This window comes from Urocampus carinirostris, chromosome 3 (genome assembly GCF_059441175.1).
Source record: "Urocampus carinirostris isolate Australia breed hairy pipefish chromosome 3, RoL_Ucar_1.0, whole genome shotgun sequence".
Lineage (NCBI taxonomy): Eukaryota > Metazoa > Chordata > Actinopteri > Syngnathiformes > Syngnathidae > Urocampus > Urocampus carinirostris.
In genome coordinates this window covers 46,933,779-46,946,659 of record NC_142351.1, presented here as the reverse complement: position 1 = coordinate 46,946,659, position 12,881 = coordinate 46,933,779, and the positions used below count along the sequence as shown (strand labels likewise).

Sequence of the window (12,881 nt, the reverse complement as noted above, 5' to 3'; positions counted from 1 at the left end):
ACTCGTACAAACCCTGAATTAAGTTTCAGCTTATGTACAGCCCTTTTAGTATAATTACGATGGTAAGTGACTATGCGAGTCATTCGTACGAATAATATTCTGTCCATCAAACCTTTGAGGTATCTGCTCATTATCTCCAGCCTTTATTTTGATGATCTCTCTTCTCACAAACTCGCATTGCCGGGAGCACGGCAGCGGATTGAAAAAGCATACGGAGAGTAATCAACAAAGCCCAGAAAATTGGTGGCTGCTCCCTGCCCAGTCTGGGGGATATTGCAAAGACATCAACATTAAAAAAAAAGAATACCACAGCCACCATCTATCTATATGACCCGTTTCCCTCTGATAGGCACTACAGGCTCCGAGACAATTTCTTCCCCAGGGCGTTCACCACCCTAAACAAGGGCGCAAAACCATGAAAACGCATATCTTGTGACATATTTGGGAATTTGATGCTGCTAAGAGTTACAATGCACTATTCTTTTATTGCACTAATCTTATAACTTTGACCAGTCCAGAAGCACTACCTAGTCATTATTTTTTCCCATTGATCTTGAACGTCTTTTATTTGTCTTTATTACACGTATACCCTGGAGTGCCATGTCTAATCACTTTGCATACAATGTTTCTCAACGTTGATGTCAATGACAATAAAGACAATTCAATTAAATTCAATTAGACAAACATGCTGAAAGAGAAATAGTCGTTCCTCAACAGACTATATACAGAATATGAACTACAGTTGTAAATACTCATTTCAATACATATAAATGAAAGTAAACATGGATAACCACCATTTAGCTATTATCCTGCACACAGGTAATGTAAGACGCTAATAGAGAAAAAAGTAGCCAATTGTTGAAGTATATTAAGTCACAAAATTGCGCTTTACATTGCAATGAACAAAGGACAGCAAGATGCCATTTTGAACATCAGCAAATTTTACACAAAGCTGCAAAAAATTCAGCTTTTAAGTAAACAGAACATTTACAAAAAATTGCAAAAGGATACAGGTTTTCTAAAAGTTATCATTCTGAACAGTAAATTGTTTATTTTAATAAACAAAAAAATAAATCTAGTCTAATCTATCCAAACTACGTATTTGTGTGCGTGTGCGTGACTTATAGGCTCTACAACAGCTGAACTGATTTGTGCACGTTTACACAGTTCTACTTTATGTTTCTAGCAGGGTTTCATGTCAAGGCAGCCCTAATATAAACCAACAAAACCCATTAACATTTGCTTTTGTGTGGTCTGCTTTCATGAGGTCTTTCACATCCTCTTACGGCCAAATTAGGTACTGCAGCTTCTGACCACTTACTTCTCCAAGCAGCTGAATCCAATCTTCTATTGTCCTTGCATCGCTGGGCCATTTTGCTTGTTTGAATTAAGAAAAAATTAAAATGAAACAGGCGCCTTAATCAGAGAAGGCAGAAATGAAGGAACTATATCGCCCCCTTGTGTGCTACTGTGAATACCGCTATTAACCCTATGGTTTCCTCTTCTACTTTACCTAGCTTCATCAAAAAGCTTTTAAATGCAATGCCTCAAGATGTTTTTGAATCACAATTTCTGCTGAGTATTCTCACAGTTATGCAACAGAGCATCAGTGGTGCTTTTGGGCCCCATGTAATTGTTCAGACAAATGAGGAACAAAGCCTCTGGGTGAGACTACCAGTATATCAAAGTCCGTTCCAGTGCGCCACCCAGTCAGGAAGTTTAGGTAATGACCTTGTCACACAGTGTGGATGTACAGTTAAGTAATTTGTGACATCATTTTTAGTTTAGCATATAAATAGAATATTATCCGTTTACTGTCTATTTTGTTTATGGGACACAGGAAGGGTCAACTTGTACAGTGAATTGGGGTTTTCAACAAAGAATTTGCTGAGGGCTACAAGGAACAGAGCCTTGACTGATATGGATTAACTTCAACTAGGCTAATTGATTGTATTTTAAAACGTCAAAATGCAAATACTAATTGAAGAAACATACTCCAAGCTATTGGATAAGGTGACAACAAGCATGCCCTTAAAAATAATGTGAATAGGCAGCTTAGTGTGGGCACAGAGCTGGACAGCCAGACAACTGTAGCTGAGAGACGGGCACTGAAAAAGCTGCGGTCAATCATGGACAATTCATCACATCCACTACGCAGCATCATCTCCAAACGGAAGAGCAGCTTCAGCGACAGACTGAATATCAAGACGTTATATTGGGTATTTATGTATTCAAGTCAGTCGAGTCAAGTCATGTTTATTTGTATAGCCCTTTATCACAGGAGTCTCAAAGGGCTGCACAGGTCAAAGACTATTGCAAACTATTATTATAGACTATTATGACACATTCTATTTCTTTTATTTTATCATTATTTTATTTTCAACACAAGGATACTGCTGGAAGTGTGGATTTCCCTACGGGGATGAATAGAGTATCTATCTATCTATCTATCTATCTATCTATCTATCTAGTGACTCACTCAATTGAGCAAGAAATGCACTGACCTCATAATGCTTACCTCCTTGATCTGGTTTTTACCTTGTGCTTCATCGGTGACTTGCCCATGTATGAACCAAGTTCATTTGGTATGACCAAGAAATTCAGGGTAACCGTTTAAATATTGTAATTGCTACTTTCCAATACAGTTGGACAGTAGAAGAAAGTGAAAAAACAATCTCAAAACTCTATTAAAGTGGGACACAATCATAACGTTGAAATAAATTGGATGTTTCTTATTTTACCAAATAAAATCTTAACAGGTTGCCGCTCAATAATGTTCAAACGCTTAAATGAATAGTTTGTAGCGCTATCGTTTGGTGTAATTATAGCTGCAAAACGCCCTTTGTTTTGAGCATGAAATGTGGCAAAATGTTAAAAAGTTGTAAGACCCTGAATATTTTTGCATGTCGCTGTTTTAATTTGCAGAGACAGGGATCTTTATTTGATATTTTTTTAAACACAAGAGCCAATGATTATTTTCCCATGATAATATGGTGACAAAGTTCTCATTTGTTTTTTTTTTCCTTCTTGTCAAATAGTATCCTGATGAAGGTGTGCAAATAAAAAAAAAGATTTTTCTTATTTCATCTGTTATTGAGTCATTATACTGTGAATTAATTGTTTTATCCATATGGCATTGTATATGGTCCATATTTTGTACATTGGTATGTTCTTGAAATTTAGTAAGTATGAAAAGGCCTACTGCATTCTCAAACAATTGCATTTTAAATTATTGAATTACATAAAAACAAAAAACACATATGCAATGTTTGCAAATTGTGACATTTAAAAGTCATAATTAAACATTTATACTATTAACAAAACAAATGCAAAGCTGTATAGTAATATAGAAACAATTTAGAATTTAGAAATGATTAAAATCAAATCAAATTATATCATGCAAATAGAAATCAATGCCATTCAGAATTGTTCTTGTTCTTATCAGCAATAAAAAAGGACCGTTAAAGCCTTAAAGAAACCACCGATGAACTACTTTGCAACTAGGTCCAGCATTTATTAAAAACAATAAAAAAAGATCAATATATATTATTTAACACCATCAAAACTTTTCAGAAAGGGACCACTCAAAGATGATTTTGTTCGAGATGTAGCAATGAGAAAGTGACACTGATACTGATGCTTTGTGGGAATGTGCTAAAATATTACCCTTATGTTATCGAATATATGGGAAAAATGGTTGAAATCCACTCCCCCAAAATTACAGAGACTGTGTCTTCTTGGAGACGAAACTATAGTGCCCCACTCGGACTCGTCTTTCAAAATTCTCAAGACTGGATTCATGACCTGCACTTGGGTAATTCTGAGACTGTGGAATCTCCCGGATAGCCCACCCATAATTGTTTGGAAAACACTAATGACGGATGCCATTTCTTGTGAAAAAAAACGCTGGGGAGAGTAAAAGGGTTGAATTGAATTATTGAGAGATTGAATGACTTTGGAACTTTTTACCCACAACCACAATCTGTATGTAGCACTTCATAATGAATAACACCACACTCCTTGTTAAGTATCCATCTATCTATCTACCCTGGTCATATCCCTCAAGAAGGGTGACTGACAGCAAGACAAACACATAGAAAATCAAAGAAAATTAAAACATTCGCAAAAAACACACAAAACATTTTGGACCACGGCAAACCCAAATGCCCAAACACCCAAACAGGTTAAGCACCTCGGCACCCAAGTTGGACATGCTTTCGTCCCGCCAGATGAAACGGGACACAAGAAAGCGGCCATGTCACTCGGGTCAGGGTGACACAACACACTCTTCTGTTCAACAAGCAGGGCCCGACGGCTTTCGCTGGTTTACCCCTCCGCATCATACAGGTGCCCTGCCCATCCCTTAGAACACATCTAAATATCCCACTATCCTTTTACATCACTTCTCCACTCATTCCTATCACCAACAAGAGCTCAAGCTTCCACTATATTTAGACCTCTTTCTTGCAGTGCACTCATAACACCATCCATTAACGTCAATCGCAGCCTTCCTCTTAGTCTTTCCTTAAACTCCTGCTCTGTAGATCCTCTTCAACATTCGCTCCTCATCCAGCCTCTCCATGTGTCCAAACCAATCGAGTACTCTCTTATCCACACGCTTGCTCAGTTCCACTAATACTCCAGGTCCGTCTCTCACAATTTCATTTTTCAATCCATCCAATCTCGTCACTCCTAACATATTCCGCAAACACTTCATCTCAAAAACATTTAATTTCCTTCTCAAATCTGCGTTCAGGCTCCAAGTCTCTGCACCATACAACACAGTCGCCACAATCACACTCTCATACAGTCCCCTTTTAACATCCATACTCATACCCTTGTTGTTCATCACAGTCTTCAGAGCGCCCAAAACCTTGCTTTTCTGATTCGCTCCGTGCAATACCTCACACTCCATTCCACCAACTGCAGCCACATCACAACCCAAGTACCTAAAGCTTTCAACTTTTTCCAGTACCTGTCCATGTAACCTTATTAAGTATACTGTCCATGCAATCATTTAATGAACTGTTTGTCAGTCTTTAGGTTTGTTCGGGGTGGGATTTAGTTTTATTTTCTGTATGGAAAAAAAAAACAATACAAATTCTAAATTTGAAAAAATATAGCTAAGAAATCACGTATGATAGAATAAATGAAGTAGTAAAACACAATTTTCAAACACTCATTTTTGTTTTTTTGATAAGGAAATTAGTCTTGTATCATAATTCACCTTCCTTGACCCCTGTTTTAAATTAAACCCGTTTTTTGTTTAACGCAAAGAGTGGAGAAGAGATGTGTTTCCAAAATGAAAAAGTCAGGAAAGTGTGAGTAAAGACCGATGTGGATGAAATTGGAAAATGTCAAGACCTTCACAACAGGTCTTAACACACGACGTGTTGTGAAAGCTGCGGCTGCTCTGGCACAAATTCCCTCTTTGATGGAGGTCAGGTGTCATAGCACACACGGTCACTGCCTGCGTCTGTTCCTGTGTGTACACGAATTCCTCCAGCCCTTTGACCTTGGCACCCACACAAGGCTTCACCCAGGTCATTTTCTCTAATATTGTGCGCGTGGTTGCAATGAACAGAGGGGAAAAGTGAACATCTATATCAGACTCGTCTGTGCTGCATGCAGTCAAAACTCCGGAAATGTCGGATACTTTTCCTCACAACCCTTACCAAAAATTACTTGGTCCTCTTATATGTAAGGTGAAACTTTATTATATTAAAACAGAGGCAGTATACTTTAAGTATACCATATGTACCGCATTATAAGGCCCACCAACCAAAAACTTTTTAAAATGTGTTATTCATACATAAGGCGCACCGTACCAAAAGGTGCATAAAATTGAGACTACAGTAAGAGCTACCATGTATATTTGCGTACAGCCGTTGGGCTATTTATACACGACCGGCATATAGTATTGCAATGATTGATCAGAAGATAAGTTCCCCTGATTAAAATCGCAAAACATTGTTTGCAAGGGGAATCAAACCTTAGTCTTGGCGGTGCGGGCGCTGACACTTTACCATTTAGACCGCCAGTGGCACAGGTGACAAACGAAAAACATTTATTCTAACATTGTTTTTTTTTTTTGTCTATATTACTTTTATCTATACGAGTCATGATTCCATGTTTATCTTGGAATGCCACGTCAAAACTCAATGTAAACAATGTTCACTAGTTTGTTATCAATGACAATAACGACATTTCTAATTCTAAGTCTGATACATTGTATAGACAAGAACACACACAAGAACAGTGTGCTCAAATAGGGGGTGGCGGTACAACGATATTAGATTATAAAGGACATAAGGTAAACAAAGTTGATCGTATGTATTTATATTTAATGTTTTTTATTGAGCAATCAGCAATAAATAGATCAATGCAAAAAATCCCCAAAACTAGAAAAGAAAGAAAAATTAAAAGCCCGATACTGCAACTATTTTAAGGCGCATCTATTTGAAAAAGAAAATATTGCTACCAACTAATGGTGGAATGATAAAACAATCACACAAAACATTTAATGAGATCGTCTCAATGATACAAAAACAAGCAAATCAATAACATCAATGTTTCTACTTTGAACATTTTCATTAGCTAATTAGTGGCCATGTTTGTGACACTAGGCTCTAGCATTAGCAACTAAAGCGCTAATGGTGACTGATAGCATTGATGCCATCAGCCGCAGTCGTCATGGAGATAGCTACATTCGTAATGCATGTGCTGCCTTTAAGTACTGCACTGTCAGCACAACAGCATTTTGTTTATTTTACCTTGTTAGTCACAGCATTGATGGCCAGAGTGGGAGACGCTCCCCCTGACATTACGCAGTCCATTCGCAAAGACTCTGACTCCAAGCTGTAAGGGGTTGACGCCTGCAATGACAGAAATACCATTTCAGAATACATCAACGCTCGTTAGAGAGGCAGTTTATTCGATTGGAGAGGATATTCAACTTTGCAGGTAGAAGTAGCTGTCTACCAAAAAGCTACCCTGTAACCTTTATCAAGTTTGACATTACACTTCATTGCAACATCGTTTGACTCGATCCCTTTATCTCTCACACCACAAGTATTGACTATTAAACATACCTGTCAACCTGTACGTTTTTGCCGTACAAAGTCCGTTTATTATTATTAGCCTCCATCTCGTATCGTTTTTTTTCGTTGCAAACAAAGCAAGCGGTTTGATGCTACTGTGCGCATGCATCTGCCGCCTCGGATTTCATGTAGTAGTTATGTAGTGAATGAAGGTCAGTCTCTTTTTAGAGAAGCGGCTTTTTCGGCTCAACTCATTAAAAAGAGCCGGCTCTCAAACGGCTTGCTTTGATGCATTATATTACGAATTATTGTTGTATAAACAAGTTAAGAAAAAAAGGAAGTATAAAAGGAGAAAATGAAAAAAAGACAGGTTTTTGGTTATCCCTTTAATCAGTATGTTACCAACAATAATTTAATGCAGAAAATGAATTAATAATTTGAATAAGAAAATGTATTATTCTACTTAATTATATTTGCAGATATTTTTTTCCTTCTACAGTGAACGTTCAAGCTACTTCATTTTTTAACTTTTTTTATGATAAACCTCATTCATGTCGGCGACTTAGTATCTCACAACAAAATGTTAATTAACAATATGAGATATAACGAATAATAACATGTTAAACTACATAAACATTTTTGAAAAAAAAAAAATGGTGAAAAATTATTTGTATTTTGTAAGGGAAAATACAAAATTTTGTAAGGGCGTGGAGCCGTGGAGGTTGACAGGTATGATTAAAACACATACTGGATTTATTTGTGAATAAAGCACATTTTCTACATAAAAAAACTACAAGGTTTGGGTGCGCATCACACCTAAGATTTTACTGTCGTATAATATTGTAAACCGTATTTTCCAACTAAAAGTCACTCCCGAGTACGAGTCAAATTTTTGCAGGGAATTTATTTGATAAAACCCAACACCAATAATATACTCGTCATTTTGCAAACAATTTAAAATAAAAGAGGACAACTGGCTGAATACGTTCGTACGGTATACAAACGTAACATGACATATTAAGAGTCATTCCGATAATTTTAGCGTAAATAACATGCTTACCAAACTTTCATTTACACTCCAAATCACTAAATCCAATTACATTTTCATCCGCTCTATCACTGGAATTATCTGCCGCCTCAGTATTCCAGCACTACGTCGCCTTAGTTAGACTCATCGTCACTCCCACTTTCTGCTTTTCCTTATTTTTAGCTTGTCTGCAGTCTGCAGAATAGGATTTTCTCTTTGGTGCAATCAATAAGAAATCTCTTTTGAGTGAATTCAAAATATTTACTTTGTGAAAATGACACACTTATCTTCTGAATATTCGTGTCACGATTACCGGTAGTAAGAAAAGGTGGACTCATTGCGCGAAATTATTTTGTAGCGTTTGTGCGAGCGAGGTATCGAATCCCAGGCACTAGACCTCCAGTGATAGAGAAGACATATGAAAAGGCATTCCATTTTATCTCATTATCACACAATTTTTATTCACGGTACCAGAGATGAATGTTAGAGAATAGAGAGAACAGCAAGTCGTCCTAAAAGATATACATAAACGCAAAAAAACAGAGGGGAATAACTATCATGATCAATTACACTTTGAAGGACATATAATTAATACCTTGTAAATTTTATGCAAGGAGAGCAGTGGTTAGTATATTTGCCCAACACACGAAAGGTCCCCGGTTTTAGACCGTGTGGACACGTTTGTAGGGAGAGGAATGGGTGCCACTCGGCTCTATTTGCCCAAGACACACCACGGGAAAAGGTGCCCCTACAACCCTAGCGTTTAAGGGATACAACTAAACCAACCAACCATTGTATTCATAGGTTGCATTGTCAATGATTTTAATCTTAATTGCAAGCATTCAACAACGGTGTTAATTACAATGCTTAGTATTAGCTGAGGAAAAAGTAAAAACAAATGTATACCAATTAAAAAAATTAAAAAATCGGGGTGTGCATAGTACACAAGTGAGCGTTATACACAAATACATGTTTGTCCTCGAGTAAAATAGTGGGGGCCCATATTCCCTTTACTGCAAAAAAAGGAAAAGAAAAAGAAATAAAAATCAGAAATTGAGGAAAAACATAATAAGTTATTAGTAAATTTTATCTTAAGGTTTGTTTATATATATATATATATATTTAATTATTTTTTTTTAATTGTTCTTTCTTTCATATCATTTTCCCTGATTTTCCTTTTATTTTCAGTCATAAGTTGATTTAGTTTGGCAGCGGATTTATATCTCCACACTGAAACAAAAAAATAAAAAATAGAGATAAAAATATTTTTATTTACATAAGGGAACGGCGTGTGTAATTCTACCACACAATGTCACTGTATGGTCTGTTGCAATTGAAAGTGAGTGCTACAAATCAAAAACAAAATACAAGCTACAGAGACTCAAGGGGACCAAAACGCACCATTTTCCTTTTTATTTTTTTTGCCCAGCCTTTTTGAGGTTTAAAGGTAGCAGCAAGATGACAGAAAATTATGTGAGCTACCTTTCGGTGAGGCTCATATGTAAAATGAATGCACATTTTTTAACAACAAGTATCTTACAATAAGCGCGTTTGTATAATAGTTAATGTATTTTTGCGTGTTATTTAAAATAAAATTGTATTTTTTTTAATAAATGATACATTTTTAATATTAATAAACAACCTTTAATTCCCTACTTTTACTTTTATCACTGCCGAAACATTTTACAAAAAACATATTTGTCACTGTTGATAGTTTTTCAATATTTTTACTTGAAGATACTACACACTATCAGGTTTATTTACACAACTTTGGATCCTTCAGTAAAAGGGGGAAAACGGGATGTGACATTGCTTATAAGAAACGTGTGAAAGCTGCAAATTCAAGATTATGTAGGGAGGCTCCTGAATCATCGGAGTACCCAAGGCTTCAAACTACGCCAACTATTTAAGACCCGCTTCATTGAAATTGCCGGCCACTTAAGCAACCCATAAAGTGGACACATCACACGCATTATAACATGCATAAAGGCAACCTAGTGCATTTTTCAAGCGAGGCCCAAGTATTTGCGAGAGGTCGTTGTTTTGTGTCCTCTGAGAATGGAAAACATTTAATTACCAAAAGAAAAATAAATACATTCAAATAAACTGTGAGAAAAAAAACAATTTCAAATGAAGTATGTAAACTGGTTGAGTGGACTAAAGTTGTTATGTGCGAGTATCACGCATGAACGTGAGTCTTTTCTACTCAATCATTTACTCATTTTCGCAAAATGGTAAGTCGCAATTCTGTGTAAATAGTTTCCAAGTCGTATTAAACTAAACTTGCCATTGAGAAATCAACCAATACATCTGAGCATATATATCCAATTTTTTGTTATTTATATTTACAAATGGCGTTGTAAATTTAACGTTAGCATTAAGGTAACAGAGTTATATTTTTGTCTTTAAATACTTTCTAAAGAACAATATTTTTACCAAACAAGCCATTGAGCCTCTGATCTGTCACAAAAGTAACTGCATCGCCACAAAGTTTGCTTTCCAAAAAAGACATCGAAGCCTCAAGTGATGCAATGCAAATAGTACAAAGCAATACTCAAAATTTTGGAACAAAATAGTTTAAACCCAGTGTTTAGGGTTAGTATTAGTATTGTCACACGCCACTGCCTATCAATGCCGTGTTCGGGCTCATCTATTAAAAGCGGGATGCCGATTTACAACGAAAACCAAAATCACACAAAATAAATGATGAACTGGTCCTAACATATTTCACCATGTCTCTCGAGGGATAAATGAGTATTAAATGTGTAACAAATATGATGAACTTACTTAAATTATTGAGAGAATACTAGAAGTAGCGTGAAATGACGATAAGCTAGCTTGCTGGAGAACATCCCGACAAGGCTAGGCTAACATAGCTAGCCTTAGAGGAAAAGGCTACTGTTAAATTTAGTTCTTCTTCCTATTGCTATGTAGGACTCGTTTACAGTCGTATGATACAATTAAGTAACATCTAGAGGTCAAATATTACATTAAATATAATATATAAATATTACATTCCTTTAAACAGTTGCTTGAGCCAGTAAGAGTTTGTTCTTTGGTTTCAGTGTAAAATACAGTATTTATGTATGATAATTTAAAAAATATAAACGTTTCAACTTTACGCCTAGGACAGTTTCCCTTTGGAGGGTAATATATTAATACCAATATGTATATGAGAGCAATATATGAGATTACTGTAATAAATAAGCACATAAACAAATAAATGTAAACTAATGTGTAAATAAAAAAAAAAAGTGAAAATACATTTAATATTCATTAAAAATATTATTAAAAAAGTAAAAAGAGTTTTTTTTTTTTAAATATATTTCTTTTTCACTGCTATTCATTTTTTGGGCATTTCTCTTCATATCAGAGGACTGCAGACGGGTTAATGGATTTTGAGGTTACAAAGAGCTAGCTAAAGATCAACGAGGAGAAAATTTGACACCCAAGAAAAAAAAAAGTGGATTATATTTATTTTCTAGCCTGACTCCTTTTCGGGTTCAAGGCTGCCTTTCCAAAACTGCTTACAGTAAGAGGATTGGTTGGTAACAATGCAATCTTTAATTTATGATAAACTCCCAAAGAAACAGGATGCAGTCTCCCTGGTGGAGGCAGTTACAAAGCAGACGGTGACGGGAATGGAAGAGAGATAATTGAGTGGTGGCGGACGGACCAAAAGAGAAGCAAATAAGGAGAGCGATTAAGCCGAGAGATTCAGGTAGGCCGCCTGTCTACACATTTAGACAATGCGAGCATGCCACCGCTGTTTAGCAGCGCATCCTGATGACTTAAAACCAAAAAGCAGCCAGACATATTTAGGAGACCCTTTTTTTCTTCCTGATAACGCTTAAAACCTTCGCGCATCCCTTCAGCCTATGTGACAGCCCGCGGTGTGTCTGCCGGCAGTGTAAGCGAGGCGTGAGGAACGGGGTCGAAGGGCCCGTCCGTATAAGACGATATGACAAGCCTCGGAATTAATTAACGTTTGTAATTTAAAAGGGAGAAGAAAAAAATCCCCGGTGAAGAAAAAAAAATATCTGACGGCAGCCTTAGGCCTTGGGTGGTAATTAACTGGCACATAAGACTGGAATACAACCCCTTGCGCTTCCTCATCTCCTTGTTATCATGCTCCCTCTGCAGCGTGACTTTTTTGTCTCCGTCTCGTCGTCGGAATTCTTTTCTGGGTGCTCTGTTCTCACCCCTCGCTGTTATTCCTCCTACCCTCTCTTTCTTTTACCTTCAAAAAGTCTGATTGCGTATTTTGTCACCGCAGACACGCCTGAAGCCTGAGCGCCTCCCGCCGGGGATTCGAGCGGATAGGTAGGTAGGTAGGCAGTCCCGGACGCAAGGACAGAGAGACTCGGAGTCAGATCATGATCACGATTCCGCAACGGCGACAAAGACAAACGACGGAAAGAATTTACGAAGACTCGCGATGATTAAAGAGTCTGATCACTTTCTTTAATGAAAGGATGCAGCGTGTGTGTGTATGTGTGTGCGCAAGTGCCTGTCCACAAATGGATCACACTGACAAACAGGTACCGCCTTGCAAATAAAGGGCATTTTTCAAGTCCTATTTCAGTCATGCGTTAAATCATGCTGAAATTGAGTGCATATTGTATGCAAGTGTGTTTTTGTGTGTGAGTGTTAGGTTACCACTCCTAAAAGTCCACCAATAGCTCATTTAAAATGTTTTATCTTATTTTTACAATTTTTTGTAAGTAAAATTTAAAAATGTACTCAAAATCAGAAAAGTATCTACCCGAGTTTAAAATGTATCCAAATAACACAGTGATTTTCCCAAAAATAAT

General features: G+C 36.8%; 1 protein-coding gene across 3 annotated transcripts in view; it reads right to left on the bottom strand.

Annotated features, from left to right (window-relative positions):
• Positions 1–12,881, bottom strand: part of LOC148369866 (forkhead box protein J3-like) — a 153,455-nt gene that overhangs the window by 38,727 nt on the left and 101,847 nt on the right. For all 3 annotated transcript variants that reach the window (XM_088332094.1, XM_088332097.1, XM_088332096.1), the window contains exon 5: positions 6,774–6,875. In XM_088332094.1, coding sequence (XP_088188220.1) covers positions 6,774–6,875 — 102 coding nt within the window. The remainder of the gene's footprint in view (positions 1–6,773; positions 6,876–12,881) is intronic.